At 41.0% G+C, this 27,242-nt stretch overlaps 1 protein-coding gene and 1 long non-coding RNA gene across 7 annotated transcripts in view; one reads left to right on the forward strand and one right to left on the reverse strand.

Moving 5' to 3' along the window:
* myocd (myocardin) overlaps window positions 1-27,242 on the forward strand; it is a 138,658-nt gene that overhangs the window by 85,783 nt on the left and 25,633 nt on the right. For 2 of the 6 annotated variants that reach the window (XM_028029104.1, XM_028029106.1), the window contains exon 1: window positions 19,829-20,250. The exons of the other annotated variants lie outside the window; for them this stretch is intronic. In XM_028029104.1, coding sequence (XP_027884905.1) covers window positions 20,196-20,250 — 55 coding nt within the window. In that variant the 5' untranslated portion in view covers window positions 19,829-20,195. Of the gene's footprint in view, window positions 1-19,828; window positions 20,251-27,242 lie in introns of those variants that run through there. 6 annotated transcript variants of the gene reach the window in all.
* On the reverse strand, window positions 475-8,444 carry LOC114151739 (uncharacterized). Its single transcript, XR_003596997.1, has 3 exons — window positions 8,315-8,444; window positions 7,652-7,653; window positions 475-520 (listed from the first exon to the last, which is right to left on the reverse strand). It is a non-coding gene; the product is annotated as an uncharacterized LOC114151739 (long non-coding RNA).

Consider the following 27,242-nt stretch of genomic DNA (forward strand, 5'->3'; position numbering starts at 1 on the left):
AACAGCCATCTGTGCGTAGTTAATCCATATAATGTTTCGCTTTGTGAAACGAGTGGAATTTTCATTAATATTCCAATTTATTGAAGCAGTGCGACGCAAATGTAATAAAATGGAAATTAAAATACCAGATTTTTTTACACAATGCAAAAGATGATATAGATCATTTATACCAGGATCAGTATCATCAGTCTGTTTGAGCATCCATTCATCCAATAAGTTGCATTTTAAGAGGCAAGGAGAATCACACTAGGGTTTATTTACCTCTACTTTGCATAAAATGTGCAGATATCAAACGAAAAGTCTGGTAATTCCACAGTGGAGAAGTTAGATATGCATCGATATGCCGACGCAGTTTCGTGCATTTTGATTGTTTCTTGTCTGTAAAATCCCTATTACATCAGGACCCAGAGCTTTCCTCGCTTGATTTATTTTTTAACCACTTCACTGCAAAAACACAAAATCTTACCAAGTATTTTTGCCTAATTTCTAGTGCAAATATTTTAGTACACTTGAAATAAGACTAAATTAACTTGCAAATAAAGTTTCTGCCAAATATAGGAGCTTGTTCCAGAATATTGACAAAGTTCTTATTCCACTGGCAGATTTTTTCCACTTATAACACAGGAAAATGCTTGTTATAAGTGGAGGGAAAATCTGCCAGTGGAACTAGTAATTTTTGATCTGTATTCAAGAAATATTTACTTAAAACAAGCTCCTGTATCTTGCTGACAAGCTAATTGTTAGCAATAATAAATACAAAACAAGGTAGTTTTGTCATATTTCAAGTGTATAAAGAGATTTTTATAGGAAACTGGTAAGAGTTTGTGTTATTGTAGTGCTGTCTTTTTGCCAGCCTCTATATCACTTTAAAGCCTTTCTTTTGGTTTTTATTGCCCTCTGCGAATGCACCAATAACCCAAATAATGAACACGTGAACAAAAAAGAACAAGTGCAAGTCCTGCTTCTAATAACTGCGATCGCAGTCGTGTGTCAAGGTGCGCAACGCGGGCAAGACGAGGGTTGCATGCAAGGTGAAATCATTCTCAGCTCTGCTCCACCTCGCCCTCCCTTATAACCTCATGTTGTAAATAATAATAGTAAAGAGAAAAACTGAAGAAATTCATTTTATGGTTTTACTAGTCAGCAACCCAGGTATGCATTTGTCAAAGTAGGAGGAAAGTTAGAACCATATGTTAATTTGAATCGGAGGCACCTGGTTGTGATTAGGGCCGGATGACAGAAACACACACCGAGCTGCATTCCTGGAGAACGCAGCGCAGTCTACAACAATGAGTCTATTCAAATAATAATATTAATAAAAACAAAAATATCTGACGTTTGAAACTGACTGATTGACAGACTTACTGAGAGCGCATAAAGCTGCGATCGCATCCTAGAATCTCCAGATAAAAAGCTCAAGTTCTATAAATTAGTCTGCAATTTGCTTTACTGCTTCCCTCTCAGTATGTGGGCTCGTTCGGACGCAGAGTTCTTTCTCGACTCTCACGTGTTGTTCCGTTTCTTTTTTTTTTTCTTTCTGATTTTTATTCTTCCTCTTTCCGAGCCAAATCTCAAACAGGTGTTAGAAATAAAACTTGGAGAAAAGGTATTTTGTCGTCAGTTTTCTACCAAGACTTATTCTGCGAGTCTAAACAAAGCGGTGAAGAAGCACGACTGCAGCAATAAATTAAGGGTGAAGGACGACAAATGCACAAATTGTCCAGAAAAATGTTCTTGGCGAAGATGAATAGAAATGATGAATAATTTCTTAAGTGATCAAGCAAACTAACTTTATAAAAAAGAAAAAAACAAAGGAGGCTCTCTTAGAAAGGCCTCTGCCATGGTAAATTACTCTGTAGTAATGCATTTGGCTTGTGCATGCCAGTTTTGGATGTGGACACCGCTGTAGTATTCCAAAACTCATCTTGAATTGTTCAAAAAATTTGACAAGAAAAGCACGCGAGCAGCATAGACTTTAAAGTTTAATCCGTGTGATTTAGGTCTACATTTTATTTAATGCCTTGAGAGCAAAAACTCTGATTAAAAGTGGAGGGAAACAAACCAATAGTGTTTTTTTTGTGGACTCTTTGTAGATCTATGCAACATTATTTTAGAGACTGCTATTCTACACAATTTACATTCTATACATATAAATATACAGTATATTGGATCCGCTGACCAGTTGCTTCAGATATCTACTTTTTCTTTGCTTGAAAAGAAAAATACTAAAACAGACAGGAAGCAGAAGAAACCCACAAGTTTATGAAATCCACTTATAACATGTCAGCAGTTAGCTAGTTGCTCATTTCTTAAATGGGCAGTATTATGTAAAATTTACTATTTTTTAGCTTTACATCGTGTTTTTCTGTCATCAAAAACATACCTGGAGTGTTGCCTTGAGTTTCCAAGCTTCCACCTGACAAAGCAGCCCTCCTCCAATCAGCTCCTTCAGACTAGCCAGCAGCAATTAGCAAACATCTGATGGAACTGTGCAGCTGCTGAGCTCATTACACAAGCCATTTCTCAGTGACACGCTGGCAAAAACGTTGTTAAGTGGTTAATAGAGGAGCCATGTTGTGATGACTTCCTGAAGGTGTAGTTTCAGAAAGAGCGGGAATTTTTAAAGAGACAGAGGTCTAATTTCAAGGCGTTCAATTACAAAGTCAAATTTCTTTGAATCAAAGTCATATTTGATTGCATTTTTATAATAACTGCAGTTAACATAGTTACTTGATTGTTCTATATAACAGCGCTATGTGCAAAACACATAACGCCACCCCTTTAAATGGCTAAATCCACCTTAAATATTTTTTGAAAAGGACACATTAGACATCTAACAGAGAAAACAAGGAGTTGGTAAAGTTGTGAGTTTTGTTACAATTTTCAAAACAAAAACCACAAAATAATACATTTAGTCCTTTTTACTTTGAAAAAAGGGTCACAATGTCCATGTTGCATAGAAAATCTAGCGCACACAGATAAATGAACATGCTTCAAAGAAGGAAGAAACTAAGAGATTGCAACTCAAAAAAAAAAAAAAAAGCTTTATAGTCTCATTTTTGTAGACGGCTATAAAGACCTATTTTATCCGTAGATCATTTCAGGTGTTTTCCAAATAAGGAAGTTGAATCCATGATTGCTGCTTCTTTTGTACTTCATACCAAATTAGAGAATCGAATCATGAACAATACCTTTCACTCCACATCGAGAAGGTAACGCACGTGTTCTTTACATTACGGTCTAATTTTGATCACTCTATGTTTATGGAAATCGTTCTTCACAGCATAGAAATTTAATTAAAACAGAGTGGGATCAGGCCGTGGACACGATGTTTACTTTGGTTTGATGGAGAAGCTTCTCCATCAAACCGGGTCGTAGTTGGCTTTACTGTGAAATTATGACCTGCAAAGACCAGGCTAAAAGAGATTTTGTAAACGATTACAAGGCGAATAGTGGCATGAAAGTTGTTTATCTGTATCCTCCAATATGTAAAAATATATCTCATCTGTTTTTATGCCTTTTTATGGAATCTGTTTGGGAAAGACGGCCTTTCCTTTTTGAGGCCTGTATTAGTTGGACTAGAGCCGATATACATATTTTCCAAAATTGTGCCTGATTATGACTGCAAAGGATGTATGTAAAAGACTTGAAATGGAGGAAATAAGCTAATGAATATCTCCGGTGCTCACTCATCTGCTGTACCGGTGCAGTTCAAGATCACAGAGGGATTAGTAGTCCCCCTGTAGGAGTCCAGACACGTTGCCAGTCCGTTACACAGCCTAAACAGAAAATCTGCAGTTAAGCTAACTTTCATGTTTTTTGGACTGCAGAAGTCCTGGTACCTGATGAAAACCTGCGTGTGATCGGGGGAGAACATGCAAACTCTGGATTCAAGCCACCACATTTCTCATCGCGCAGCAACATTACTCAAACTCAGCAATGTGGGATGGACTGGCATCATCTTCCATTGTGTCAGAAGTCTTAGATTTCTATTGTACTAATACGTGACACTCTAATATTCTGAGTTTGGATGCTCATTATTTGTCAGCCATAATCCTCAAAATGTCCAGAAATAAAAGTTTAAAGTGGTTTGCTCTTTGTTAAGAATCTGAGTTTCACTTTCTGAAATGAGTGACAAAAAATATAAAATTTTTTATGGCAGTCTAATCTTCTGAGTGTATTAACATCAAAATGAAGGATGTAGATATAATTTTTTATATGCGTTATACAAGCAGCAGTGACAACATTTGTATCCTGAAAGTGAAAGCAGCTGTATCCTGTTTCATAAATATCTACCGTCTTGGTGAAAGACGGTAGATATGCGAATACAGTGAAAGTGTTCAAATCGTACCACAAGAATCTCACACCATCTCATTCCTGGACCACAGTAGCAAACATTTGGGTAAGCTTTGTGGGGTATTTTTTGTTTGTTTTTTACTGGGTATAAAACAATAAAATCCATCTGCCATGATTAAACACTTACCGTTCATCCTTTCCCTTCAATCCGAAATAGAGTAGCGCAGCAGTTGTTCCGCAAGCTCTGCCGTCACTCCTGCTGCCTCAGAGATGTGCTAGCGGTGACCTGTGCGACCTCTGACCTGCAGAGTCTGAGCTAACGGAAAAGCTGTGCAGGGAATTTTCAGACAGCCAACCCCTAAAGTCCGCGAATGTTCTCGTGTCTGACAGACGGCGGTGATAAGAGTCACCAGGCAGCACATTCTCAAAGCTCAGAGCATTCTGCAAGGTCGCACGTTTTGTTTATACTCTGCCTGTTCCTTTCTTTCCTGCAGAACACTTAACAGTGTGTCCAGCACTCCTCCAAGTTCAACTCTGAAGCTGTAAGACCGGCTTTGATCGAGGGCGCCGCTTTGCCCATAGGAAAGGGAAAGTGAAGAGACTTGACCCGCTGACGCAGACCAAACGAGCGACCCATCTCCGGGGTTGCTCCTTGTTGCTCGACGCGCCTGCTGCTGTCTGGTTCTGAGAGGATGTTTATTTGACAAATCACGCCCTTGGACATGCCGAGAATCCCAGACATTTCCTAACTGTCAGTCAACCTGACGGAGACTTTAAGTGGACAGTTTACAGGATTGTGTGAAGTACACGGAGTGAAAGTCCTCCTTGTCAGCAGGGCAGCAAGGTGTCTCCTATCCCCTGATGGGGATCGGCATGTCTGGCAATTTGTCTGTGTGTGAGTCTAAGTGAACGGCAGGAAGAGACTTGTGTTCATGTGAGGGTTTAGAGGTGTTTGTCCCTAACTTCTACACCATCAGAGAACGGGACTTGATGTTCTGGTCCTTTTTTTTAATTTCACTTTTGCATCCATCACCGTAATGCTTCCTTGTCAGAAAACTGTAAAAACATCTTACTTGCAGTACAGAAACTATCTGGCTCTTTAGGAGTAACCGTCAGTGTAAACCCGGGACAGATTCCCAAACCATCAGCAAGTCAACACTCAGAGGACAGACAGCCACTCAACCGACCGTAAGTGACGGTTGTTCCATAACCGTTTGAATGTTGCTATGGCAATCAGATTATCATGCATACAACTCAAGGATCAACGATGCCCAAATAAAGAAAATAAAGACTTTGCGGTGTCTTTATTTGACCAATTAGCTATGACCAACATAGCTAATTATGTCAACGGCACAATCTCACCACTCTTGGTTCTGCCTACACATCCAAACCGACTTCCCTACAGGAATTGCAGTCAATGCTCCATAAAAAGCCGTCGCAATTAGTTGCACTTTTTTATTAGCTTTCGTCATGTCGTTATGACCTAGTAGTTATGATACTGTCGACTCTCATTGCTGAATAAACTTTAGATGACAGGATCCATTATTTCTTTCGTAAACGATGCGCTTCAGTTTCACATCAAAGTTCTTCTGCGCATGCGAGTCGTTAGGGGACGTAAACCATACACAAAAACGTTAATTTGTGGTCTGGTTTGATTAGTAATATGAACAATCATGTAAAAATAAAATAAAAATTGGATTTCAGCAAAAAAATCTGAATTGTGCATCAAGCCTTAGACTGATGTGAATTCTGAAACGATGAACCAGAGTGATAGAATGAAGGGGAAGTAGATTTTGCATAATTCCAGATTGTGTGTGTGTGTGCGTAGGATGTGGATTGGGGAAAATAAGGATGTTTTGCTTGGATGGATCCAAAGCGACTGAGGTCAGCAATAAATATCACAACCTGACTAAGTTAACCTTGGAAATATATTTCAGCAGGATGATGACTAGAACAGGATTGTTCAGTATTTGATAATGTCGCAACAAAGGCACCAGTTCCTGACTGTGGCTACAAGCCTTTTATGGCCCTACATAATCTCAGTGATTACGTTACTACATGTTGACTAATGCCTCCCTCATTCTCAAAAAAAAAAAAAATTTAAATCTGCAAGGAGTATTTTTTGACAGTCATAACTTGAATTATTTACAACAACCATCTTTATGAAAGAATTTGTTTTCTAAGATAATTTAAAAGGCGTTCAAACGATAAGGCGCCTTACAGTGTATACATATCTAGATGATACAAAGCCTGGACATGATATCCAACAGCATGCCACCAATAAATCGCTTGCAGCTCTCAGACAGATGAATCATTTCTGTGTAATCAACACTTTGGAGTGGTTTTCCTCCTTTTCCTACTGTTTACTCCTCCCTTCTTCAACCTCACATCCCTGCCTTGCTTCCGGCTCGTGTGGAGCCATTGAGTCTTTGGGCCTGCGCTCGTGGCGCTGATCCACAACTCAACGGATGGCCAACCAATGACATCATGTTTCATCATGGATCCGTGGGAGACAGAGAGTGACACATTTGGTCGCCGTGACACAATAGTTGTCTCACCCACCAAGTTCACACTCCGACTCAGATCAAATTGTAGTCCTGAGTATGTTTTCTGTTGGTATCAAAAAGATAGTGGCAAGACTTTGAAGGTTTCCATGATTTTTATTGACAATTTCTGTAGGTCTAGACCAGTGTTTCTCAAACGTTCTCAGGCCGAGGAACACTTACCCCATTTAACAAACACTCACAGACCACGCAACTTGAACTTGCCCCGGCAATAGCAAAACGTCTTAATATGTACAACCTGACATGAAAATATTAGTTTCTTAACTCGTTATCTTTTCTTCTCCGAATGTGAAAGGGTGGAGTTGTTTTTAAATGTGACCGGCCACAGTAAAACCATGAACAAGGTTCATGAGTTTTGAGTTATTTACGGATTCTGAAAGTGTGGACACTAAACTTTCCAATAATGGAAATCTAAAATCTTTTTTACTACAAGTGTTATGTGCACTAAGGGTTATTTTAGGGTTATTTGCAATTTAGAAGCATAATAAAAGAAAAATAGACATGAGTTGCGTTGGTAAAAGCAAACGTTTCTTTCAGCCAGAAGATAGCACAGCCACAGATCTAAATCTCTATGCCGGTGGCATGGTATGTATTGCCATAGTCTTCAAAAACAAAAGTTTTGTAACTCATCCTGAGAAACTTTCAGGCTTTCGTTTAGTAACCCAGATTAAGCCATTTATTCATTATTTTTAAACAATTCTTTGGTAAGCTAACTGTAACATTGTACTTTGAACTCATGTCATGGCTAATAAACCATTGTTTACGTACAGTACTTTGTGGCATCGGCGGACCACTGTTGGTCCAGGGACCACAGATTGAGAAATACTGGTCCAGACTCACTTTGCTAATGGTGAAAGTATAATTGTCATAATTATAGATCTTAATCATTGAGCATGGTAAAGTGCGGATATTAAAATTACAGTTCAATAACTTACAGCTTTTTTAACACAAGACGTCCATAGACAGCAATCTCTTCAGGCACTGTGGACGCTGTGACCGAACACACTGTGATTATAATGGCAAACAGCAACATTATTTATTCATGTCAGTGTACAATCTCAAACAGTAATTTCTGATCCCATAAAATTACCTGTCAAAGCAAGGTGCAACCGATGCCTTTGCTGTTCATGGTGACACCAGTAAATTATTGGAGAAGTTCAGGTTCTTTGTAACTCTTCCAAAGCAACTTTGTTACTTTTACTACGCCTGTCAAACAATTTTCATGGTGATTACGCTGTAATAAATGGGGCTCATTTCAGCCTCAGTTAAACTGGCTTGCAGGATTTTGGTTTTGTTACTCTAATATGCATAAAATAACCGTAGATGCGGCTTTATGAGATTTAGTTTTCTGCACTATCGCCTCACAGCAACAAGATCTCTAGCGTGAATCTCAGCCCCTGAGATCCTTCTTTAACGGCAAAAATGCAAATGTCTTAGTACACTTGAAATAAAACAAAACAAACTTATAAGTAACCATTCAGCAAGAGATAGGAGCTTTCTATAAGAAAATAATTCCTTATTTTTGATGAGAAAGTACTAGTTACATTGGCAGACTATTTCACTTATAACAAGACATTTTTCCCACATTATGAAATGGTCTGCCTAACGTACTTTTTCATCAAATATTAGTAAGCTCCTACATCTTGCTGAAAGATTACTTATAAGTTAGTTTTGTTTAATTTCAAGCGTACTGAGAAAGTAGACCAACAATACTTGGTAAGATTGTGTGTTCTTGCAGTGTTGTGATGTAACTTTCACCAGGTAGGGTACAGAATCTGGGCTACATATCCGACATTTTTGATGTTTTGCTGATAAGCCATCCCTTTTGCCTTTAGACATGGTCCTACACTTTGATGGAAAAGTTCAGAACCAAAATGTTTCTGGGTCATTGTGGCAAAGTTATCCTTTGATTTGTTTTTCATCCCGCTCCACTTACAGCTGTGCTTTTAGCTAAAACTGTCAGTGCAGGAACCTCCCACACAAATGGTCGATGCTTCCTAATCGGTATTAAACAAGAAAATGGTCTCCATCAATCCATCCATTGTCTATACCTGATAGACAGGTATATCTCAAACGGTCATGGGGGCAACATGGATGACTTGCCCGTCCATCAGGGGGCATATACCAATGGTGGCATGTGACTTTTCCTCTTCAGGTGGTCTTTAAAAATGCTATTTTGTTTTATTTTACTTTTGAACTCAGTGTCCCAACGACTTGTCTGTCTTCAAAAGAAGTTGCTTTTCTTGCCCGATACCTTAAGAAGACAAGCCAGATCGGAACCTGTATGTCGGCTTGTTATGGCGTTGATCCTAACTTCAGTTTATAATTCACTTCACAAAGTTGGCTAACTGTCAGAAATTGTTGTATCTACCATCACAGTGTTTTAGTTGTGCCTTCCATTTACTAGCTGGCCCTCCGTGAAGACCACCCACCTTATTTTCCTCCAAGGGTGCTTCCCCTGCCTGAAAAATTGCTATAACCAATGACGTAAAGACAATGGTGTTCCACAGTTCACAATTCTGTTAAACGGCTCAACAGCATCAGCCTTGCTTTATGCGATTAAATCAATCAATCGTGGCAGTATCCAAGCATGGCAAATCATAAGACTCTCAATGGAGCTGAAGCGCACGAGCAAACGCACACACACACACGAAAGCTAGGAAAAGGACAACAAAAACATACATGAAGCTCCTTTCAGAACCCTGGAACAACATTTGATCATGATCCACTGCGGTTCCCTGTAGCGTTAAAAGCAAGCAGAACCTCGTAGCTGTTGGTGCCCCTTTGTTGATTCAGCTTTTGGACTGGGGCAAGGAAGAAAGCAGCGTTTGTCCAAAAGAATGACCAATCACGGGAAAAATAATAAAAACGGGAAAACCACCAAATCAATGGGGCAGAGTGACGATAGCATAATGTCTCACTGACAACTCGCATAAGTCAGGCCTCTCCGCATCCCACAGAGAGACGATGGAACATGCAGCCGTGTGTTTGGTTTGAACGTAGAGTGGCAGAAAATGTCACCCCTGATGAATGCTCTGTAGCGCTGATAAGACGTACTGCCCTTTGAGAGAACATGCACACATGACACATGCACACATGGGCAGATAAATGCGCGCGCACACACACACACACAGATGAAGTTCTAAAAATAAATCTCCAATTCTAAAGGGTCAAGTGGAGTCCAGACCAGCAGATACCAGCTCTGTACTCATGGATCAGTCTGTAGCCTGTGGCAGCCTGTTTCTGCTCTCCGTCTGTCAGCCACCTCAACTGCTGTTCCCAGATCAGCTCACACAGCAGCTAAATTTCACTTGTGTTTGTTTTATGTTTTTGTGCGAGAACAGAAATATGACCTCGCGTCCGTATGTTTGCAAACATGTTTTACGTTGTCAAACAGACGTCAGTAGGGGAAGTGATGGCTGGCAGGGTTGTGGGGACGACAAAACTGTTGGAATGGGGTCATTTAGGAAGTGCTAGAGAGACTCTCAAACTCTCCCCACAGAGGCCGAGTACGTAAGAGATTCTTGAAATAAGAGACAAAACAATGTTAGAATGTTTTTGTTTAAAAAAAACAAAAATGCTTGAGCAAATATGTGTCAGTCACACTGATTATGTGAAAAAGTTTTTAAAATGTTGCAAACACATAAATGTACAGTACATAATTAATTCAACAAATAAATTGCCATCACATGAATTCTTTATATCCTTGACTCGAATCATAATAATTGATGTAAAAACAATCAGGCAATTTCATGGTCATCTCTAACCTTGACCTTCCTGGTGTTTATGGCAGGTCACGTTTTCTTAAAGGTTCTCAGCTTTTTTTGCAATTTAATCAATCAAGGTTAAAATAAAAACATTCACAGCTCTATTTTCAGTTCATGATTGGGTCAAATATGCCATTGCTTTTTTTCTGAAGAGCAGTCAAGCATTGCTAGAAAGTAACTGGCTTGGTTAATTGTACACTGGTTGCTAGCACGTAGCCTAGCATGTGGCATAATCCATTCGATATACTTGTCAGATAACTTGGTCTGTAATAGTACCCGGAAAAAAAAACTACTGATAAGATAATTACATCTTTACCATATTTTGACCAGTTTGGGACACAGGATGTGCTTTCTGAATTTGGAAGTCAAACACATCTGATCCATAAACTGTCTTAACGTTCTTGCATGGTTTGCAGTGGCAGGTTTTGGTTTACATGAAGTTTTCTTTTTAATGCGAAAAGAAACTGAACCACTTGAAAAAGTTTCAGAACTGATGCATTCTTCAGCTCGAAAGGAACCGAAGCAATGTAACTCAAATTGTAATTGTCAATTTTGGACACCCCATTTGTGCCTGAGCTTTAACGTCCTGCCTGATATCTTGAGATGTCGGTGCAAAGTTTCTACTATGCTGCAATACTTTTATTATGTCCTTTCTTCTATTTTATGAAGTGCAACAGCCAGTTGTTTTGGGTGTCACCAAAACCACCAAAACGTGAATCTGCCAGGCCCGTACTTCATGTAGGTAGTACTGTACCGCCTGAGAGCCATCCTCCAAATGTGACAATTGTCATTATGGGAAGACGTATCAAGTTAGTTTCATCAGACCAAAGACATGCCTCCAAAACAAAGGTCTTTGTCCATGAGTGCATTTGCAAACTGTGATCTAACTTCATATGTCATAACTTGCGCTCCTGACCTGTACAGGACTGTATTATACTGTATTGTGACACTCAATGCCCTCTTATTTAATTTATATTATATAGTGCCAATTCACAACACATATCTCAAGGCACTTTACGAAAAAGTAAATTTAATCTTCACAAGCTCTCTTGCTTTTGCAACAGAAATTTTGAACCAAATCATGTTGATTTCTGGGAGATGGATCCTGTCTCGGAACATTCCCTTGGTATTTGATAGTTGCATATAATTGTCTAAAGGGACTAAGCATATTGCATGCCTTTTATACAGTGAATGCAAATATCTGGTTACAACTCTAAATCCACCTGAAATGAACATAAAATAAAATGAAGACTGAAAGGGCTGATGGGATATTTTCACTCCTGTGTCTGGAATCGGTGACTTAAATTAGAAAATGCACTTTATTTTGTCTGTCTTGAACTCACTCAAGTAAGGTGAAACTTGGCACTGACGCAGGTTTCTTTGTGATATCTCCTTTTTAACTGTTCAGCACAAAGACAGACATTAACAAAAACAAGGCAGACTCCGAGTTATTAAATTTCTGATAGTGAGGGTTTAGGAATACCACATAAAGCCAGGGTATAGCTCTTGTCAAAAGGCAGGAGTTAAGAGTTAAGCTGTGGTGATGCAGGCCCAGCTCTGAGCTCAGGCCTCACAGAGATACACCCTCCATCTTCTCTTCCTCCTCCTCCCTGTCCATGCTCTTGTGGCCGCCCGCCAGCGCCTGCAGACTGCACCAGAGGCAGAGCCGATCGTCCAAACAGCCACAAAAACACCAAATACTATCTCTCTTTGTCATTTCATGTTATAGAGACTGTGCAGCTCCCATGCACCCTTGTTGTGCTTTGGGATTCTTCCCAGATTGATTCCAGCAGCAGTGTCTCCCGAGCATGTTGACGTTTCCAACCTGGCGGCAGACATGCGCGGCTCAGACGCTGCCGAGGTCTGAGGCGGGGGATGCAGAGTGAAGGTTACCGAGCCTCGGAGCAGACGTAGATAGACTGTAGGTTTGGGGGGGTGGAAACAAGAAGAGGGGGCCGCTGGCTCGGGCTCGTCTTTCTGTCACTTCTGGTTTGGATTCAACATGCTCCCACTGGAACGTCTTCATTATAAACCGCGGCTCAGAAACTTGAGGGAGAAAAGCTGAACCTGACTCCGCGTCTGGCTCCGTCCGCTTCTCATTCTTCATTTCCCACCCTCCCTCACCTCTTCTTCTCTTGCAACAAAGCAATTCTGTCCCCTCCAAACTCTTTTTGTGACCAGGGCCCTTTTCTTTTTTTGTTCGTCAGAATTTACTCACTCCGTTTGCATTCCACAGCCTCCAATTTTCTCTGACACATTTTTGTTTTCAGCCAACTTGTGTCGTGAGAAAACCCTTAGTTTACTGATAAGGGTGATTGGGCGTTGATAAAAGTCTCTCTGTTAATCCAAGTGCCATTACCCGACCTCATATCAACCCATTTCCCTAAAAAAAAAAAAAAAACGTTCACAACATAGACATAATGTAGTCTAATACTAATGTTGTAGAGAAACTTAATTACTTATAATCCCAGAAAGGCAACAGAATTAAAGGTCACTGTTTACCTGAGACTGGAGCGGCTATCTGAGACAGAGCAGCAGTACGCACACTTAGACTGATACAACACAGCTGTTTCAGCGGGGCCCACGGAGGCCACTACGTCTGCTGCCTTAACAAACATCCACACAATGTACCCTCCTAAATACCCCTCACCCCCAACCCATATCCTGTCTACTCCTGACGGCCTCATCTCTTGTCCTCAAAGAAGCTCTTCTCTGTCAGTCTTATCTGCCGTCCCTCTTCCCTACCAGTGTCTTTATCTAAGATCCCTCATCAGAAGACTATCAGCCTCCAAGTCCAGTTTTTTTACAGTGTTGTATACTTTAAGGACTAGGCCATTATTGCAGCAGATTAAATGTTGTTCTGATGTTTCCTGAGTTGAGCACACTGTTGGTACCGTTCTTAAACTTCAGCTCCGTCCTTCTGTAGTTCATATCACCATGTTGGTTATCATCATACCCACATCAGGCATTGTATGAGAGAGCTTTTTATTAATTTTTTATGTAGTACTGAGGAATTTACATAAACACCAAAGGCAACACCAACAGTAGCTGTGTTTCCATTGACCCTATAACTGCGCAAATCAACATTTCAAAATGAATTTGCTTTATAAGAATGCCAATTTTGAAAAAGCTCAAATTTTTCCATAAAACGTTTGGGCTCCATGATAAAGTTTGTTTGTTTGTTATTTCTGGTTTTATCGAAATTGGATTATTTATAAAACTGCAATGGAAACACTTTTTCTGCATCACACAAGTCACATGATTCACAACCGGATGCTGCCACTGGTGCAAATCATGAAAAGATGACAGGAAGTAGTTGGAGGATGATGGCGCATGTTTTTAATGGCTTATCACTTCAACAAATTGATCACGTGTGATTTTAATTGCCCTTCTTATTTAACAGAAAGACCTCAATTGCAAAGGATATGAATATTGATAACGTTTTTCTGCACGTTTGTAATGGAAATGGATCTAATTGTACCAGATGTCAGGATGAAGCCAGAACTTCAGCTGCAAATTATGAACTACACACAATTTCTATTGATAACAAAAAAGACGTTATATACTGCGCCATTAAATACATACCAGACCTCAGTAATACTGATTTATCATCCAGCTATTGAGGGATCAAACTTTTCAATATCCTTGGAACAGCTAAATGTTCAGTTGGGTTGTAGGGAGGGTCCAACCAATTGTCCAACCTGCAGGCTAGCAGTCTATCTTCTTTCCTGCCCATGGATAATGGGACTAGATCTTTATCCTCAAAGAATTGTCTAGGAGGCTAAGCGAGGTCATTTGGCACAAGTCTTTGTTTCAGTACAAGCATTGGATCTTTGGGGTGCAAAATGCTCAATTTAAGCAGGGGATATTAGAAATCTGTAGGTCTAGAAACTAACTGTGTAAGAGCACTCTGAGTTGCTCCAGTGGCACAAACAACTTCAACCAGATTCAGAACTGGATCACAGTGAAGCTAAGCTTAAAATACTGAAGCAATAGCAACAGAGGATATGCACTGTTGTAGATTTAATAGCACTAAATACCACAAAGAGACCAAAAAGAAACAAAAATGCATCTCGCAAGAGTCATGGGTGCATCCAAAGGCTGAAGTCAACATAAGAAATAAGTTGAGAGTAATGTAGTGACTGAGCGATCAGTTGAAATTGATCACCTCATAATTAATCAACGTTGTCAGCACTTCTCATTATTATTTGAGATAAGCTTTCTGAGTCTGGCAGAGAACGGTGTTTTATTTTAACAACCACAAAAGCGATTTCACTATTGACTCAATATCTAACACCAGAGACGGCCTGCTTTTGGGTTTGAAAAATCTAAACCCACAACATGCGTCGTTTACCTCAGAACAGCTAAGGCGAAGATGAGCTGTTTGTGAGTTCAGACCACATAGAACAGATCCTAAAGGCACATTATGACACAACTCACTTTAAAACTGAGGTTTGATTTGTGCTTAGTGTTGCTGTCAAAAATGTTGTACCTGCTTATCAGAAGAGGCATGACTCCTTTAATGTACAATAGTCTGGCATAGCATTCTGACCAACAGCCTAATAGTTCTTTGGTCTCCATTTTACTGCATCACTGACCTGTTTAGTTGTGGACTCCATTTGAAGGTCAAATGGCACCAAGATGTTATCAGCAGAGCTTTCAAGTTCTGTAAGATGTGAGGTAAGGTCTCTAATTGTTTGCATCCCATAGAATAGAAATAGTCTTTATATTTCATGTTGATATAAGTGGGAACATGCATATCCACGCAAAGGTAAAACAAAGATAAAAATAAGAACACGATACTCAAATTAACAATATAAGAAAAAGAGAAATAGTCAAGAAAACACTCTACTTTGCCACCAGATCTAAGGGCATGTTAAGCTACGTAACAATCACAGCCCACTTTATCAATAGCAATTGGGAAAGGTCATACAGTAGACCATGCATAGTGAAAGAACTGAGGTCTGAGGAGATGAAAATAAATTGGAAAATGAAAGATTAGTTTGTTGATTTCCGTGGCAAACTCTAAAGTTTCAGAATAAAGTCCTTTTTTTCTTTAAGCATAAAGTTGATCTCTGAAGTTTTCTTGAAAGTAATAAAATCTCGTCCCGTCTTGTTCTCGTGAAATCAGTATCGTGTCATTTACGTATTGCTACACCACTATTTTTAAAGTTTATCATTATCATTCATGGCTGGATGAAGGGGTCCAGTGACTGTACCCTTACTTCAACACCCCGCAGTGTGAGCATTAAACCTCATCAAATGGCTGAAGGACAGCTGGAGTCCACGGATGAGGTACACTACTTCAGGCATTTAAAATATGTGACTGTTCCGGTCAATAGCAAAAGTTTCCATGTTGTGCTGAGCCATCATTTACTGGAACTGATAGCTACGGCAACATGCTAATCGTGTCAAGAAAATAGGAAGATATAACATCTCGCCACAGTATATTCAACTGTATATATCTCCTGCTGAGCTCGGACATCATTTTTATGAAATTTTCTACAGTTTAGCTACTTTTAGCCTCATACATCTGTTCCATCTAAAACAAAAGAAATTATACAGTCATGTCTTGATTTACAAGCCCGCACGGTTTGCCAATAAACACGCACGGTTGCGTTACGCAACGCGAGGTTTGAACGCGGCGGTCTAGACGAAAACGATTAAGCCATTTGCATCGTCGGCCAATCAACAACTGCCTGACCGTCGCGGGTCGCACATCTGCGCCCTAAGCTGTAAACATGGTGTTTAAAGCTATGCAGTCGGATCTGTCTAATTGGTATACGAGTGTGATCTTTGAGTCTCTTCTGTGGTTTTATCGCAGACACATGCTGAAAGACACACACGCACATGTGGCTCCAGACAGTTCAGATGAGACATGTCACATTCGTTGACATGGGGCCCAATTAAAGGGGAGGATTAAGCCGGGGCTGGGTGACCTCCTCAGGAATCTGTTCGAGACACTGTGTGTACACTGTCAAACCTTCCCTTTAAGCACTTTCACCTGCTAATTAAGACACCGGAGTGGCATGTGTGTGCATGCGTGTGTGCACCTGTGTGATTTGTGTGCGTGCGCGTGTGTGCGTGTTTATGCGCGGAGACAAATTCACTTTCAAATGTCAAGGACAGATTTGCAGACCGAGAAGCTTTAATGTAAATATTTGACTGGAGTATTGTGCGGCTTCTTGGAGCTCGCTCCAGCACACGTGAGACGCGGCACAGACTTACGGCAAACAGATAAGGCATGTCATTTGTTACGTTAAAATACTCCACGTTTCAGTGCGAGCATCTCAGTGGCGCATGGAGGAGATCATCTGCTACAAAAGCAGCGCCGTGTCTTGCGGTGTGAAGAGATGAAAACGGACAGCTGTGAAGTCGGTTGGTGCCGATTGAAGCTCTGAAGAACTGATTTGTTTTTACGTAATATAGAGCTACATTATACAACTTTCATAATATGTTTTTGGCTAATTAAAATGGAGGAAAATAGGAATAGCATCCTTCAAACGTCCACTTGTATAAATGCTGTTGTGCCTTGAAGGCCCTGGAGGTTTGTGAAAGAACATTGGTGAATAAAACATCAAGACCAAGGAATGAAGCATTTCACGCTTTTCAAAAATATGTCCTTTGAGGAAAGCCAGGAAAAGTAATGTTTCCAGTTTGTCAGAAGCCATGTAGGGAACACAAGAGTTTGTAGAAGAAGGTGCTTTATTTTTATTTTTATATTCTGTTCAGATAAAGATTTTACTTCTTGAAATCCTCCTGGTTATGCCAGGATTATGTTGAGCAATGAATTTTAAAATGCTGTTTTAGTACCTGAATCTGTTTTTATATGAAGTTTGTTTTTTTTTTCCCCCAGCATCTTTGGAACTGTTTTGAACCTGCCACAAAATCTCTTTATAAGTGAAACGTTCTCCCGTTTTTACACATCACAATGTCGTGCGAGTGAGCTGTCGACTGTTTTACTGCGGTGAAAATCTTTGTGTATTGATGGTTTGGCAAATACATTATTTTAGTCTGTTTCACATCATACCTATTCGGCTACACAGTTGAACATATAAAGAGTTTATAGCTGCAACAATCTTGTTACTACAATCTCAGTCGTTGCTGATGTCTAAACAATACCAGACATGAGCTGCATGTGAACATTATGTCATTGAATGCATATGGAATCAGTCACGCTAGTAAATGTGCAATAAAAAAACACACAAAAAAAAACAGTGTCACACATTTTAAAATTCATTATTTTATTTGAAATCATCTTCATGCAACTATGAGGATGTTGTTATAAAACTACACAATCTTTGTTGATCATGTATGTTCTGTAGTGAGGTTTAGTCGTATTACAAGTTTTCAACTTTAAAGGATGAAACCTAATGACTCTCATTGACCTAAAGTAAATATCTCAAAGTACAATTACTTTTCAATAATAGTGCAAACATATATGAAATGAATCAGCAATATTTAAAAATGTTATGAATGAAATTTTTTGACTTGCTCAATGGATTTTTGTAGATTTATCGGTCAGAGGATTGACCCTTGGAATGAAGTACCATCCAAAAGTAATTATCTTTTTAGGTATTCTTTACAATGTGACAAACCAAGAAAAATGTATGAATAAATGTACAGAGGAAAGAAAATGATATGTGGTTTAAAATATTTTGTAGAGACTCCTTTACCTGCAAGTCTTTAATGAAGTAGAGTAGATCTATGAGCTTAGCACACCTAAAGATTTTTGCCCATTTGATAGCTACAACTCACTCAGACTGAATTGACTGTATGTCAGTTTTCAACTCTTACCATAGATTTGCATTGGAATTAGGTCTGGACTTTGACTGGACCATTCAAACATATGATTATGCTCTGACTTAAATCATTTCAATGTAGCTCGGGCTGAATGTCCTGCTGAAAAGTGACGTTCCACCTCAGTCTCAAGTCTAGTCCTGTATTTAGCTCCATCCCACCAAATCTGACCAGCTTCCTTGTTCCCACAGTACAAACCTCTCCGCATCTTTGTTGCAGCGTAGAAATTGTGTTTTCAGAGTGATGTCCTGTCATGGTTCTTTTCATACACATTGCATTTTACATCTAGGTCAAAAAGTTAACATTTTGGTCTCTCTTGACAAGATAATTCCTCCCCATGTTTGCCCCGAATGGCTAGAGGTCAACTTTCTATAAGCAATAACTTTCACAGCCTTTAGCTTTACATCCACCACTGCTGTGTTGAGGTGAACCATGAAGGTAGTTGATTAGAGCTGTTCTCTTTAGGTGTGTCAAAGTAAAGAGGAAATTTGTGGCAGAAATTTGAAAACGAGTTTTCAATCGTTGGTTTATTACAAAAAGTCCCTATCAGATTCTGCTCCATTCAAGTGGAGGAGCTGGAAAATATTACACTCCAGAAACAAAGTTCAGAGCCTAGTTCATTTGGACAAATATCTAGTTGGTGTGTGGAAACTGGAGGAGTGGTCCACCAAATATGGGTAGATGACATTTACTGTCTGATCTGGCTGCAGGACAACATTCTGTTCTGTTGTTATGCTGGGCAACAACAAAAAGACAAGCAGGTTTTACAGTATGAAGATTTTATTTGTCGGACCTTCTTTGCTTTACATTGATGTGGCGACTGTCAAAAACAGACCAAAGGTTCCAAACTCTCATCTCCATTGCATTGTTTTCTGTGAGAAACTGGCCTTTGGGTCCTTTAGGGCTCTGCTTCTTCAGCATCTCTTAAATCTTCCTGATGGTATTTTGACGTCAGACAATGGTTTGGATTTTCCTTCCTTAACAGGCTTATCAGAGAGTTCAAATCTCTTGGATTCTTCAAACTTTTGTAAAAGCAATCTCCCACCCCATTCTAAAATCTAGTACTCTCAAGTACCATTTCACTTCGGAGTAAAGAACTTTAGGATCAGACTATTTGGCCAAAGTTTTACCTCTACTCAGACTTTTAGACTCAGTGAAGAAGTGAAACTGGACATCTTCCATTCTGCCTGTGTCATGGCTCCACTGTCTTCCTCTGAGTCTCGATCTGCCTTTCTCCCCACTAATGACAGTCAGCTGGGCTGATAGGCAGATATATTTACACTGGTGGCAAGGGAGGAAGAAGTCATCAGCCAAACCCTGTTGTGCCTCTGGGTTGCAGCAGGCGGGGCTTGGAGGAAACCCTGGCCCCAGCTCGGCCCCTCCCTGAGTAGGGCATATCTCTGCATGTTGTCCCCGGCCCCAGCTCAGAGCTCTCAGCCAGAAGGGACCAAAGCCTCGTCGGCCCGCAAAAATCACACACTCCCACATCAGCTGCTGTGGGGTGAGAGCAGAGGAGAGGAGAGCAGCGGCAGACAGAGAGCTAGATTCCAACTGAGCGCCACAGAACTAGAACAATTTAGTTTGTTGTCACACACTTTTGCCAGTTAGTGCTTCTTCTTAAGCTGTTGATGAGGCGGACAGAGCCAACTTTGTCTCCCATGAGTCTGTGGTCCAGAGGTCGCCCGAGGGCTCGAAGTGTGTACGGCTTTTTGAACGTTTGCGGCTTGTTTTTGAAACCTTTGAACGCTGGAACTGTACTGAAATCATTATGACTCTTCTGGGCTCCGAGCACTCCATACTGATACGAAGCAAGTTTAGATCAGGTAAGTTCATTTTTGGATTGCTTCTGACTGTATGCTCGCTGTTTATTAGCAAACTCTTTTGCTCGGTTATCCTGCAACACCTTGCCAGCCAACACTTGGGACTTACGTGAAATCTCTTATACATCATTGCATTTAACTCCCTTCTGCATTGAGACATTGTCACGGCAGCCCGGCAACAGGTGTGCACAGCTGTACTGCTGTCATGTGTAGGTACAGTTGACACCAGAGTCTGTCTCCAGAGAGCTGAGACTAGCGGCATGCCTTGTCACACCATGATGAATTTACAGCTGGAAGGATTCCTCGAGGTCTGTCTGCTTCCTTGTAGATGTACCCACGTGCTTGTGATGCCTCAGGCAGGTTGGTGCACTTGTTCCCTGGTGGTGGTGCTGCTGAGGGAGCTTGTCCAGGTTTTCCCCTGTCTGATAAGAGTGATTAGATGTTGAAGAGGTGTCAGAGGTCAACTAAATATGGCTCATGGTGCACAAGACTCTGTGTGCCGTTTATTCTTCCCTCCTCCTGTATGCACACATTCAATTCCATTAATATCTCTGTCCATCCATTTGAAGCTCCGGGTTAATCCTCACAGAGTCACGGCAGACGGTGCCCATCTTCAGCGGTCAGTAGACAAGAGGTGGTGTACACCCCTGGCAGGTCATTCCAACACAGTGCATTTCTTATTCAGACACTTGTTCTAGTTTTAAAGGTACCATCTGTGGGGGAAGGGGTGTGTGTGGGGGGGGTTTGCGTTGTACCACTGTAGTGTGTGTAATCTGACCAACACTGCCACCTCCCTGAGGAAAATGTAATTGATTGGGGTGAGAATCAGCTGTGAGGCTCCATGTAGGTCACTGAACGGTGAGCAGGTGAATTTCGGTGAGCGGTTTCTCTGGTCCATGCATCCACTCTGCCGGTCAGCTGTGACTGCATTCCGGAGATTGGGGGCCAAATGTCCCTTTTCCTTTGAGCCGTTCGGAGCTCCTGTGCTCCAAATGGCGATGGAACTGCTGTGCTGTGGGGAATTTTTAAGGATTCCAGTAAAAAATCCTTTCTGCTAGAAGGACTGTGTTGCTCTAACCCGAGTGCTCTGAAAGGATAATGCGGCACAGATGTAGAGATACCGACTCTAAGCTCGAGTCCGCTTGATGTTACAGTCAGAGGAGTTAATACTGGGTGAAACATATAACAACCGACGTGACTGTTGGAGCTAATTTACGAGTGCCTGAGTGAGCCTACAGAAGGAAGACAGCCTGTAAATCTCTATGTGCTAACTGCTGAAGACAGGAGGGAGTCTGAGACAATTCAGCCTGTGGAGAATTTACAGTTTTCTTTAAGCTGCAGCACTCTGAGTGACATTCAACGCCCTGTGAAAACCAATGATTGTTGATACTTTTCCACCACGCTTGAACTACATGATCCCAGCCATGGGAACCGCTGCTGCTCGCCCGTAGCCTAAGGGAGCGTTTAGCTCTATGTGAAAACTGCCAGTCGTCGCCGCTTCTGCATACGACGCGCTTTGGCTGCGCTGCTGAAGCCATGGGAACTGCCTCCGCTTTGTGGAGGCTAAAAGGAAAGATAAAGATCTCATTTATGAGCTCCACAGAGACTACACAATGTTCTTCAAGTGTGTCACTCACTAGTGCTCATGTTGATATGATTAACAGCTCAAACAATAGTGGACGACATTCTTGAGACGCACACTGTGACATTACGGTGTGAACGAGGGGTCCAACTTCAGGTAAATGCCAGATCTTGCCAGATCTTGAGGGGTCTACTATATGCAGAATAGCAAATGAGAATGTCTTCATAACACATTCTCTTATGAGAAGTATGGTAACCATACTTGATCGAGAAAGCTTTTTTTTTACTGCAGTACTTATATCTACCAAAAAGATGCAAATATTGGTTTAATTGGCACTAACATGCAGACAAATTTAAATAACAAAATCAGAAAACTAAATCTTAAGCATAAATTTTGTTTTCCTCTTTTACCCCCCCCCCCCGCCAAGTACATTTCATCATCAGTTACGGTACGAATAGAATTACAGATTCTACTCGTACTAACAAAAAAATGTGGGCCCTGAGGAGAAATTACTCCCAATTTGGACATAATTTGATACCCCTGAAGACCAGTGCTTACGCTCATGTTGGGTGTGTGAATGATTTGATTGGCAAGGAACTAGTACGTCAAGAACTGGCAGAGGGGGATACAACAGGTGGGACAATGAGTCAAAGAGACCAGGCAGTTACAATAGTTTGTGATGCCTTGATGCCTTTGAGATGCAGTAAGCAGCAGAATTGACTCGACAGAGTTCTGTGTGGATCATGAATGCGACCGGGTGGAAGTGAGGTATAGGGATCCACAGATATCACAGAGGTTGAACCTCCATGTAGGTCACTGAACCTTCATGGAGGTTGCATTTCATGTCAAGGATGGGTACTTATCCTCGACATTGCACTGAATAGTTGCCTGGTATTTCCACTTGACTTGATGTGGAGCCAATAGAAGCTTCCTCAACCTCCATCAAGTCTGAGTGTAACTGAAAATCAAATGCTTTGGTAACCGACTGATAAGTCCTTCATTTCATTTGTAACGCCACTGCCTACGCCCCCTGGTGCCTAATCTAGAGATAGCATCTCCTTGGAAATCTAATCATCTACATGCTTATCACTGGTTTCCTCAGGGACCGACTGTGCCAAAATCAAACCAATTCTCCTGGAAACCTAACTTTCTTTCAGAAAGGTGTATGCCAGTTAAACTCTAGTTGATTTTTGTCAACAAATATCCGCAAAACCGGAATAACATGGATCTCTAATTTATACTGGTGAAAAAAAGCAAAAAAACAAAGAAGGCGTAAAATGACGTAATGATTCCCTTTCATATGGATGTGATCTACTTCCCTTTAATGTGGTTGTGTCAGCTGCTCATTTAGAAAAGGTTTGGGAGAAACAATGTCAAATAATTCAGCTTATTGTGGCAGTAAATTGGTTTATATTTCTTTAATGGAACCTGAATAACTTTACACTAACTGGACTGAAATAGTTTGCGAGACCAGGCAAAGTATACTCCAACGTTCTGACAGTGAATGGCATTCTGGCTGCACATTTAAAAAAAATGAACAGTTTCCTTTTGTTTTTTCCCTTTTCACTTGTTTTCAGTCTTCCACTGTTGACCATAAGTCACAGGCATTGGAACCTCTCCAAAAACATTTATGGTGGAGTGTTGTCTCCCCTGCAGTCAGGCTCTGGCTCTTGTTCATAAGTCTGACTCTTAAGTGGCCAAAACTGTTGGGAGTAACGTATGTGCGTTCCTTTTTAAGGTGGATTTTCGCTTCATACTGGGGTATTAGAGTAAAATAAACGTTTTGCTTCATTTGGGAACACCTGTTTACGAGATGGTGGACAGCAACGCTCGTACATCTGTCGCCAACACATTCCTGTCCGTGTCGATGAAAGTTTAGGGGGAAATTCGGGTGACGAATGCGTCCTCTCCTTAGATTGTTGGAGTTCTGGTGCAAAAGTGTGATGTTAGTGCTGTTCTCCTGTGTGAGGCACAGAAATGGATGATAAATAGCGAAATCTCTTGGCTGGCTTGTTTAATTATCTCCACTTCAGTCACACAAAACCCCCTCGAACCACGGTTTATTTACATTATAAATCTGAGCACTTGTAAATGCGGCTGTCGATTTGTATGTCCTTTGTTGTCAAGGCACCCCAGGCTGAAACAAATGTCTTCGGTTTCAAAGTCAACAGTGTGTTTCAGCTATCTGTGATTACGCGGCTCAGCTCGGCTCGGCTCGACTCGGCTCCGCAGTCAGGACAAGGCAACGCTTTGGAGAAAGAGCAGACTGTATGGCAGCTGCTGTGCTTTCTTAGGCACAGTTATTGATAACCTGTCAGTACGCTCAGCACAGAGCAGTACAGCTTGACTTCAGCGTTGCCTTCGCCAAGAAAATAAGACATAAAACCTGCATGTATGGGTGAGATTAAGCCTGTCACCTGGCTGAAATATGAGCTTGTTTTATCAGCTTGCAGGCAGCACCGAAGTGATCAGAAAGAAGGGTTCAGTTTTCAGGATTTGGCTCGAGGACATGTGGGAGTACAGGGGCGAAACAAATTTACTGTTATCTTTGTCAACCGAACGGTGACACTCGAGTTCTGCATCTTGAAGTTGTAGTTAAGATTTCTTAAAGTAAAATTCTGCTGAAACAACAAGAATTTATTTTCTTACTCGCAGAAGAGAACTTTCTTGGTTTCTATTAGTATAAATCAGAGATTGTAACAAATTCTCCCCCCCTCCCCCCCCAAAGTCCACATCAAGCAGGGGCAGACAACACAACAATATTAGATTCTGAGTCATTAGAATGTGCTGATAATTAGCCAAAGATGAGAGATTGTATCATCATCCATAAGGCAGACGTCTATGCTTTTACATACACAAATCATCTTTGTGTTCCTCTTTTCCCCTCAACTTAATATACCTAAAATAGTAGGGCTAAAAGTCACTGGTTGTAGATAATTATATGGCAGGTGTTAGCTGCCTAACAAAAGCTAGTCAAGAGCTAGGCACCTAACACCTGACTAAGTGTCTACTAGCAGAAGCTAGCAGCTAGCAATGCTGACTTAAGCTTTAACTTAACTTTCATTTGTTGCCAGCTTAGACAACCGCCACCATAGCCAGTGGTGTGCTTGTATTCAACTGGACAATAATAGAGTCCTAACACGGATTGAAAGCAGATGTCTAATAGAGTCATGTTAGTGACTGAACCAAGACAGCGTCCTTCAGATGTTCACAAGAAGAGGCTCGTAACGCCACAACATTCTGAATGCTGGGAGCATTGTGGACATTGTTGTTCCTGGCAGATGTAATGTAAAAGTATTTTTTTGTTTGTTTAGAAAAAAAATTATTTAAACAGTAAATGGAGTAAGTGAGGCAGTGCGCCAACAATGTTCTTTCTGTGTGTGCCTGACAAAATAAAGTGGTGTAAAAATATTTTATTGTGGACTATCATAACATAATCTTTACTTTTATGTCTGTTTAACAATGTTGTGCGCTCAGCTCTCAGCATGTGCTTCACATAGGAGAATTATAGGTGGGACACCACTTCCAACCTCCATTTCCTTTGTCATCAACTGTCTTTCATTCCTCGTGGCTTCCCATCAACACGCCTAAACTAAATTAGAACGTGATTCGCCGGTTTCTGCAGAACTTGACCTTTGGATTCGCACATCTAAAGGTTGCAGGCTGCTGAACCTCAAGAACTGGGTCATGAGATGCCTGCCTTAAAGAGTTATAAAATGCCAATTTATGATTTTAGATATAGCTGTTTAAGATGTCTGTTTTAGTCCTGGGCGATCATAAAGTAGCTGTTGGCTTCAGCGACCAGGCTCAGCTGATGTGGATTCATGCTAAACAAAGACTGTCATCTACCACTGGTAGGATATAAACTGCTCATAAACATGTTCCAGAACCTCGCTTCAAAAATCTCAAACTATCCCTTTGAGGAATGAACAGGAAAAAAAATGCTGAACAGAATTATCTTCCTACAACATTTACATTGCATTTTGTCACCTGGCTTTTACCAAAACACTTATGAACCAATCAGGCGTGCGTAAAAAAAAATAAAAAAATTCTTGACAGTGGTTGTATCAGTTGCATGTTTTGGTCAGCTTCCAGTCAGTCACTAATGCCTGCGTTTGCTCTGTGATGTAGCGAGCTACGGGGTCGTGACCCCTCCCTCTTGCGGTAAACGAAAGCAGATGTCAGAAGAAGGCAGGAGAAGGGGAACGGCCCGGCGTTACGTAACGGAGGTGCTCCGCGGCGGTAGAGCGGGCGGTGTGGCAGACAAGTGTCGGGAAAAGTCGTTGTGCTGAAGCAGTTTCTATTCTGTTCTTGACGTGCACGGCTGTGGCCAGAGGAGAGCGAATTGAAACCACCTGAGCGAGATGATAAACAATTGGAGAGACGAACAGAACGTGATCAGGTGGGGCGGGAACATTTCATACTTGTGTGTCAGATCCAGGATCCGACCAGGAGACCCTCCAGATAACGGCGAGGAGGAAAAGCACACGCAGACAAAAGAGACGAAAGGAACGGACGCAAGCAGACCAACAGACGCAGAGGAGGCTCGTGTTTATGACCTAGAGTCCCACCTAGGCCACTACTGCACACACACACACATGCATGCACATGGACACAGCAGGGAGAATCACACACACATGCCGTGGACCACACACTGCCTAGCAGATCTGTTTAAAAGCCAGGAGCTGTGTTTATCTTTCCCTACATCCTGCTCGCAGAAATATTTGCGAGAAAGCAGTGTTGTTTTGTATGAGTGTGTGTGCGTGTTTTTTTTTTTTAATGCATATGTGGACATGCATAATACTGATAGGGTTCACAAGAACCTGGGTCAGTGGCGTGCACAGATATTTTGGGGGTCAGGTGCTCGAGTGGAGATGGGGTGGGGGGTTACGTTTTGCAACAAGTGGGAATATTAGTAGATTTTTCCTGCACAATTTTCAATGTCTCATAGCAAAATTTACATACTCACACAAAAAATACATACCTTTGTCTTTGATTTTATCTTTCATTTACAAGAATAGATTGTCTAAATAAACTGATGTGAATGATTTGATGAATTTGAAACAGAATATACAACATGTACACCATACCCGCAGACGTCTTCTGGGCACTACAGGGACTGGTCAGCTTATAAGCGTTTAATTTTAGCTGGAAAAGCTTATAACTTTTCCAGAAATGCTACCTTTAGCCACACACTACACTGTTTAAAGAAAAATTTAAATAAATATTTTAAAAGGGCACTTTTTTTTTTTAATCTAAAAAGCAAAAAGGGCAGGTGCTCTAGCACCACCTAGTGACCATCTGCACACTTCCTTGGCCAAGATACCTCTGATTTGAGTCAGTGCTTAGATATTTTTAGGAAATTAGGTTTTAGAATCTGCCTTCTGAGTTCATTTTAAACAATATAATTCAG

Source organism: Xiphophorus couchianus, chromosome 10 (genome assembly GCF_001444195.1).
Source record: "Xiphophorus couchianus chromosome 10, X_couchianus-1.0, whole genome shotgun sequence".
Taxonomy (NCBI): Eukaryota; Metazoa; Chordata; class Actinopteri; order Cyprinodontiformes; family Poeciliidae; genus Xiphophorus; species Xiphophorus couchianus.